Genomic DNA, 8,634 nt, shown 5'->3' on the forward strand with positions numbered 1-8,634 from the left:
CATAATTTTGGGGACAAAGCTACACTAGCCAATGCACATTTGTATTGGATTGTATGAGCATGGCTCATAGAAAAGATCAAGAAGAGGAATGCTTTGAGTCTACTTTTGATGGAAAGAAGGTATGTAGTAAGCATGGTATGTAATGCAGGGAATAGAAAAGTCAACATTTTATAGGTTGCGTAAAAAATTCTTGGATGGAGCATGCAATGACAATCATGGAAACAGTGGAATAATAAGAAAGAGCTTGACACATGTTGAGATGGAAAAAGCACTCATACAAGGCTTCATAGATAATAATGCAGATCAAATGCCACATAAGCCAAGGACAACCATGCATGGCACTCGGGAAACTCAATGTGTTCTACCAATGATGTACAAACAAGTGGGCATTTTGTGTGTGTGTGAGTGAGCGTGTGTGTGTATTTGTAAACTATCATGTGCAACAACACTCTAGTGTATAGTATGGTTGTTGAAAAGGGACCATATCGGATCTTGCAGACTCATAAGCATCCACTAAACATTGTATCTCAGTTTTCATATGTGCAACAACCTAGTACAATACAACATTACCTCAAGTCCATGAGACACAAAGAATCATCCCAAATGTGTGAATTTTTCCCTATTTTCCTAATTATGTGTTATAAAAGATGTTAAGATGCTATGAAATGCTATAGCTAGAGAAGAGGCAAAGTAGTTTTGTCCACTACATGCACTATCATGTAGACATTGGTGTATAGATTTCTTGTACTCACAAATATAGGCATTGACCAATAAATACAAGATTATAACCCGGTGGTTCTGATCTCCGTGCACCTCTAGACGGAGGTGTGCGGGGATTAGACATGACTAGAGAATGTGAGGTAGTTTATAGTGTGAACAAAGAAAGAGAGAGAGAGAGAGAGAGAGAGAGAGAGAGAGAGAGGGATAAAATATGGAGAATGCCAATAGAAAATAATTTTTTTTGTCCACTTTATAAGGTTTTTACCCTCTAAGTAGTGATGAGGATGTGGGGCCGTCCAACCGAAACACCTATCTCTCAACGAGGATCTTATGTCCTCGTAATCAATGCAAGCATGTTGTGCGATGGACAAGACGCATCTCTTTGTAGCACGTTCGCGAATTTGGCGAGTTCGATCCATCTATTATAGATGGAGTTGTTGTCAATTATAACTCGTTGGACTCTGACGCTGGCCAACAGGTAGAAATCTTGCTACCCAATAGACATGTTCGCAGGCGCTTTGGTCAAGCATCATATGTGAGGCTTCAAGTTGTAGCCTCTAATAGTTCAGGGGATGATCATGCAGACCACATTCCCAACGAGGCAATTTTTGAGCCCAAGATCGATGAAATGATTGAGACGATCATGGATTCAGAAAGGCTTATCTATGATGATATGAAAAGTGAAGCCAATACGCCATCCTATGATGGAGCACGTGTGTCTAGATTGCAACCGCCCCTGGTTCTTCTCAACATGCAGAAAAATTTTGGATGGAGTGACACTAACGTTACAATGCTTTTCAAGTGATCTATTACAATGTGTTTACTTTAATAAAAAACTCTAGATGTATAATGATCTGATAGATTTTTACACAATTGTACCGTATTTTTTTTGTTGTGTAGATTGCTCAAAGAGCACATACTACCAGTTGATAATGTGATGCCAGATTCTAGAGAGGAAGCAAGAAAGATCTTGCGAAACGTGGGGATGGATTACAATTTGATCCACGCTTGTCCTAACGACTCCATTCTTTTCAGAGGGGAATACATAGACATGGAGAAGTGTCCGAAATGTGATTCCAAGAGATATGGAGTAGATCTACACGGAACAAAAATTCCACAAAATATTTTGCAGCATTTTTCTCTGCTTCCTCGCATCAAGCATTTCTTCAAATGTAAGTCCATGGCCGCCATGGCATGAGAAGAATAAATCTTCGGATGGTGTGCTACGGATTCCTGTAGATTGTGAAACCAAAAAACATATAGATGAAACATGGTCGGATTGCCAGGGAAGCTCAAAATTTATGCCTAGGCCTGGCTATGGATGGCGTAAATCCATTTGGTCAAAGATCAACATATTATAGTGTATGGCCCATTTTCATTGTCAACTACAACATTCCCCCGTTCTTGACTACGAAGAAGGGGCACCTATGGCTAAGCTTGATTGTGCCGGGCCGGTATAAAGTGAAGAATATGGATGTGTATCTTTGTCCACTATTGGAAGAGCTACAACAATTGTGGATTGGCATAGAAGTGGTGGATATGAGCCGACACACAGGTCAATGGAATGCTTTGATCAGAGGCATTCTAATGTGGACCATGCATGACTATCCTGTACTAACAAAATCCTCAGGTGATTTACACTTAAACTCAAACAGTGTAAATCTTGGTTTTTCTTAAAAGCTTATCTATTATCATGTATATACATGCAGGGCTTCAAACAAGCAGATACAGAGCATGTGTCACATGTGGACCTAGACTGAATGCACGCCGGACGCCCTCATTGAAGAAGCAAATCTACGAAGGTCATCAATCATATCTTCCAGAGAATCATGTGTTACGCAATGGATTTTTGGGAAGATAGCCACCGAGGATGTTTGCACAAGCATGGTTAGAGCAGAAGGATATATGTGATGATGGTTTGGCCCCAGGGATGAAGAGACTCTCTCTATGGTATGAGTTACCATATTGGCACTGACTCATGATCAATCACTTGCTCGATCCAATGCACATACTCAAGAATATGGGTAATCTAATTTGGGACCATATGACTGGAAAGAAAGATACTTTGGGAGCCAGGGTTGACCTTAGAAATGTGGATCGTATGGAGCAATATTGGCCGCAAACGACATCCGATGGATCAATAAAACTCCCCAAAGCGCCATGGATTTTCAATGGAGCCGAAGAACACAAAGTATAAGAGACCATTCGATCTATGCGGACCCCCACTAGCGTAATGCACTCGCTCCGAACGTGTTTTACTAAAGAAGGAAAGCTTACTGGTTTGAAGTAACATGACTGGCATAAAATGTGTCACGTATATTCATAGTGGATTATATCATAGTGGGAATTGTGTAACAAATTCGTGTGTGGACTTTAATATCATTGCTGCACGTGTTTTGCAGTTTATTTTACCGGTGTTCATTGAGAGATGTTTGTCTCTTGACATCCGTAACACAATCTACAAACTTGCGAAGTTGGTGTAATGGATCTCACAAAAGGAGATTAACGTAGACTCCATACCATTCGCCAAACTAAACGCTGTGGAGGTTGTGTGTATGTTTGAGAAACACTTTCTACTACCATGCTAACCATTCAGGTGCATCTTCTTGTTCACATAGTTAATGAGGTGGAAATAGCAGGAACAATACATTGCAGATGGATGCTATTTTTAGAACGTTTCATGAAAACGCTCAAGGGATATGTGCGTCAGAAGGCACATATGGAGGGTAGCATGGCATGAGGTTGGCTAGTATCAAAGTCCCTAGTGTACATTGGAGAGTGGCTAGACGGATTTGATAAAGCCCGGGACACACTATGGAGAACCATAGATAATGAGTGCATATATGGGATTGTCATGCGAAATCTTGGTGTTGAGAAGAAGATGATGGAAGATCTAGAGGGTAAAATCAACCGATTTTGCATGCTTGACAATCCAGTGATGCAAAAGTGGATTTCACAATATGAGGGTGCAAAGCAAGAGCGACAAAGGGCACGAATTGAGTGGAGACAGGGAAGACGACCACCACCGATGCACTATCGGAGAGGTTTGGAGAGCTTCATGAGCTTAAGATGGTTGCACAACCAATTGAAAAGGGCTCAACATTGTGGTGAAGAAGTGATTGAGGAGGAGTGGGAGTACTCTCGGGGCTGCGCGACCAAGGTAAGTTTGCAATGTACGACGAGTGACTTTCTAGATATTTGAATGGCCACTCATAATCTTTGTTGGTTGTAGTATAAGTCATACACAGTAGCATGGTGTAGAGGTTGACATTTTAGGGTGGAATGGATCGACAAAAAGCGTTTTGCTCAAGATTGTGGAATCATGGCAAAGTTTGAACAGTCTAGTCGACGATGGTCCTGTGATGCAGATCCTGTGGTGGCGGAATTCACTTACTTTGGCACGCTACAAGAGATTTTGAGGATCAATTATAGAGGATTTTTTGTTGACTTGTTTGATGTGAAATGGTTCAAGATAATCATAGAGGGTCGCAACGCTACTGTGCGTAGAGGAAAGTCTAGTTTTCTTGAGGTGGATTCAACTAAGAAATGGACTGACCTAAGAGACACTTTCGTACTACCCGAGCATTGTGAACGAGTAAGTATGTAAATAGTTAACATCCAAGTTTAGAAGTTATGTGCTTCGAAGCTCCTATGTAAGTTATGTGGCTCTCGCAGGTGATATTTCATCGTACAAAGTCTACATCAAACTGGTGGTATGTCATAGAGGTAGCCCCTTGTAGTGCACAGATGTACGAAGGCTACCATGTGCCAATCACAATGGCATCAATGGAGGAGATCCGAGAAGACACTTAGTCAGAAGCCATTGAGGTGGTGCCAGACAAGCATCAAGATGCTACTCTCTATGGGGTGCATGCAGAGGATCTACAAAATGAAACGGAGGAAATCTGTTTAAACGGAGAGCTCTATATAGGTATAGGAAGTTATGTTGAGCTTTGAAAGGATGAGAGTGAGACCTCTTCAAGCCATAAATATTGTATTTGAACAATTTAGCTCTTTTTTATAATATATATTGTATTCACATCGCTTTTTTGTCCATTTCTATCTATATACATCATTGTGTCATTTTATTTAATGGTCTTTGCGTCCACTCGAGGTATGTATGCTCTAGGTATGTTCTCACAAGAAGGGACGACAAGCACTCTGCTCCAAGTGGGATGGAGACTGAAGCTGAAATCATGAAGGTCTGCTCAATATAGATGTTGCTCGTTCCACTGCTAGATCTAGCTGATTGGGTGAAAGAGACACTAAGAAGCACTACTACTGCTTCTCAGCGTCTCTTTCACCCGATCAATTAGATTTAGTGGTACTTCTATGAGCAGACCTTCGCGATGTAGCTTCAGTCTCCATCACACCCGGCGCGCAATGCTTTTACAAATTCATAGAAATTCAATGAACTCTCTCTACACAGGAATCCCTCCCCCTTTATGAGTCCCCTCTCTCTCTTTATCTCTCTCTCTCTCTCTCTCTCTCTCTCTCTACTTGTCCATGTTTTCTTCTCCATTCATTCAATAATAAGATTAAATGTTCGTGTGTTTAATGCAGGTATGGATGATGATGAGTTTCTTTCTTCTTTGTCACCCCAGCAGAGATAATGGTACCTGGAGCATCATCGCTCAAGAGAACCATCACGCTCGATAGGGAGAAAGGGGAACACACCCGAGACACAAGCAGTCTGCCTCTCTACAGCTCAGGGTAAACACAACACCCCAATCCACTGGGATTCACCTTCAAAATCCTCTTTTGTGCTAGAAGACCACCAACTGCACACCTCTCGAGTCGATCACACAATATCAAACCACAATTGAACACATACACACCACATGACACACTTTGCAGCTTCCCACGCACACCCAGAGCCGCTTTCTCTCTCTTTGCCACAAGACACCGCCGGTTCAATGGGGGCACATTTGCCTACACATACACCCGACACCGCGGACACAAGCACGAGCAATAGAACAGGGGGAGGGGGGGGGGGGGGGGGGGGGGGGGGGGGGAAGGGAAGTGACACCAAAAATGTGAGAAATCCTTGCTTTCCTTTTCTCAGCACAACCTAGTACAAACTACCTCGTCGGCACAACCTCGACGGGCACGAAAGATTAATCATGGAAACACTCGTAGGTCCTTCGCCGAGAGTTAAGTTTTCCTTCTTTTGCCTTCGTTGTCGAGGCCTGCACACATGCACGTGAGCCCTCTTCTCTCTCGAGCCCTCGTCGGACTTAACTCCCTCTTGGCAGAGCCAAAGAAGAAGCTCCTCTCCCCAAGGCTCACCTAGTTGCTCTCCAAAAGAAACCCTTATTGCTCCTCCTCTTCCCCCCCCAAGCCAAATGCCCAAAAACCCTTTTCTTTCACTTTCAAGGAAGCAACGACGGAGCGCGTCGTGCCGTCGTTGCCCTCCTTTTCTTACTCTTTTTGCTTTTGTTTTTCCAAGCTTCCAAAAAAAAAGACCTTCCCTCGGCAGCTACTTTTGGTCTCCTCCTTCTTGTTATTTATTTCCTTCCCTCTAAAGCTTTTGATCTTTTATTTGTCTTATGAAAACCACTCCTGTCTACCTTTTCCTTTCATATTTACAACCAAGAGGATTTAAGCACTTGATTCGCACGATGTCGGCGGTCGTGCTTGGTTGTACCTGCCGCATAATTTCTCCGATCACACCACATACGAGCTCCATCTATTGGAACCAGAATTCCTCTGCTTCTCCACAACTCCACACCATGGCTTTGGACAACCCATTCAAGAAATGGAAAAAAACATCCGATCCCATCCCGTCGTAATCACTTGCCAATCTAAATTGTACATATCACGATGCCCATGACTCCGATTGGCAAGCCACAAATTTTGGATGACTCCCCATGTCGCATGAAGCCTTCCAGAACCTTGGGGAGCTCAAAAGTATCCTTTTCAGCATGCCTACCAACGCGGGACGACGAGCACATACGCGACCCCCGATAAATATTCCGCAAGCCAGACTTGCCCATCTGGGCTCCAAAGGAAAATCCGAAAAGACTCGCATGCCCTACAATTCAAGCTTCACATGCCTATATGATGACGTCAATTCTGACCATCTGTCCCCATCTACCCTGCTCGTCGGGGATCTGCAAAGGCTTCTAAATTGGAGCTTTGATATCTTTCACATAAGGGCTCCGTTTGACGAGCCCTCTGGACAGGCCTCAAGAGCATCTTGAACCCTACATTCCAAGGCACATTCCATACATTTTGGACACTTTCTTCTGCCATCCCGATTATGGACTAGAAAACCACTTTAGACATGCATTTTTGCTGCCACCACTGGTCTGCCGATGACTTTTCCACCTGGTTTAACTCGCTGTCATGCAGTTGCTAGCATCCATAGCACTGCTTGTCACCCTTGCTGGCACCATACCTCTGTCAAAGTACAGCTTGAGCGGTACACCATTTACCCTATGCCTGAGAGACTTACCATTAACTGTCACCAACTGATAGGTCCCATTCGGAAACGTCTTTTGCACTTTGTATGGACCCGTCCATTTCTTCTTGAACTTCTTCTGGAAGGTGAAGGATAAGTAGCTCTCGTATTTGATTACCAGGTCTCCTTCCTCTATCTTCTTGTCTGGCAGACTCTTATTGACTTTAGCCACTCTTCTTTCCTGCTGCTTCATGTAGTAGTTTGCTATTGCTGATTCTCTATTCATTTGTAATGCCTCAAGGCTGACAATCCTATCCTGTAATACATCTTGTGGAGTGGCATTGATGCACCACACACCTTTCAAAGCACCCAGCTGTGCATGCATTGGCAGTATTGCCTCCTTACCATAAACCAACTCTAAGGGAGTAAAGTTGGTCGTCACTTTGTAGGATGTCTTGTAGGCCCATAGGCACTTCTCTAGATTGATCTCCCATTCAGTCTCTTGCTTATACATATACTTTGTCAGCATATTGATGATTTGTCCATTCGAACTCTCCACAAGACAATTGCATTGGGGATGATAAGGTGAGGAAAACTGATGCTGAATCTTTAATTTTTCCACTAATGCCTGCATAAGCTTGCTCCTAAATCCTTGTCCTCTATCAGAAATGAGTACCCACGGCACTCCAAAACGACAACAAATGTTATCAAAAACAAAGTGGCTACAATCTGTGCATTGACCTCCTTCACAGCTTTCGCCTCGACCCACGTGGTAAGGTAGTCAATCGCCACTACAATGTATTTTTTACCGCTTGCCAACTTCGAGAGTGGGCCAATGGCATCCTTGCCCCACTTCTCAAAAGCATCTTGGGAAATGATAGCTCCCTGTGATTCGGCTACCAGCCTCCTCTCGCCCATAGTCTGACATTCATGGCAAGTTTTGCACCAATAGTGCACGTCACGTAGTATCGACAACTACCAAAAACCTACTCTCAAGATTGGAAACAAAACCTCGTCTTTACCTTGATGCCCACTTTCCTCATGACATTGCTACAATACCATACTGATTTATTCCTTATAAAGTACCCTTCACATCACTTCATCCCGTCCCTAGGTCATAAGATCCTCCCCTATCAGTGTAAACTTGCGATATTTCTATACTATCCTCCGCTTTTGTAGCTTGGACAATCTTTTAGAGCATTGATCGGTATTCAAAAAGTCTTCAATCTCTTTTAAGGTCTCACGACCAGCATAGGTGGTTGGGGCCACATATAAACCTGCAACCTGCACTTGTACTTTGTTGCTTGCAAGATGATCTGCTTCTTGGTTCTGCTCTCTTCTAACATGCTTGAACTGAACCTCCTCAAAAAACTTCAGCAACTTCTTGATGGCATAGAACCAATGCTTTAATGAATCCCGTTTCATCTGCCATTGGCCCAACAACTGCTTGATAACTAATAGTGCATCACCTTTCACCACCAACCACGATATAACAAACTCGACACACTGTT

The 8,634-nt window shown here is 43.2% G+C and overlaps 1 protein-coding gene across 1 annotated transcript; it reads right to left on the bottom strand.

Annotated features, from left to right (window-relative positions):
• Positions 1-7,055: 7,055 nt before the first annotated feature.
• LOC147455354 (uncharacterized) lies at positions 7,056-7,652 on the bottom strand. Its single transcript, XM_086513698.1, has 2 exons — positions 7,302-7,652; positions 7,056-7,193 (listed from the first exon to the last, which is right to left on the bottom strand). The coding sequence occupies exons 1-2, from the start codon at positions 7,650-7,652 to the stop codon at positions 7,056-7,058; spliced, it is 489 nt and encodes a 162-aa protein (XP_086369824.1).
• Between the last annotated feature and the right edge of the window lie 982 nt (positions 7,653-8,634).

Source organism: Adiantum capillus-veneris, chromosome 6 (assembly GCF_014529385.1).
Source record: "Adiantum capillus-veneris isolate H3 chromosome 6, ASM1452938v2, whole genome shotgun sequence".
Taxonomy (NCBI): Eukaryota; Viridiplantae; Streptophyta; class Polypodiopsida; order Polypodiales; family Pteridaceae; genus Adiantum; species Adiantum capillus-veneris.

What these genes read in the sequence shown, in the direction of transcription:
- LOC147455354 (XM_086513698.1), bottom strand. Translation starts at nt 7,652, where the DNA reads ATGCTGACAAAGTATATGTATAAGCAAGAGACTGAATGGGAGATCAAT. An exon ending in AGATAGAGGAAGGAGACCTG is followed by an intron (nt 7,194 to 7,301) that starts GTAATCAAATAC and finishes GGGACCTATCAG; the next exon opens with TTGGTGACAGTTAATGGTAA.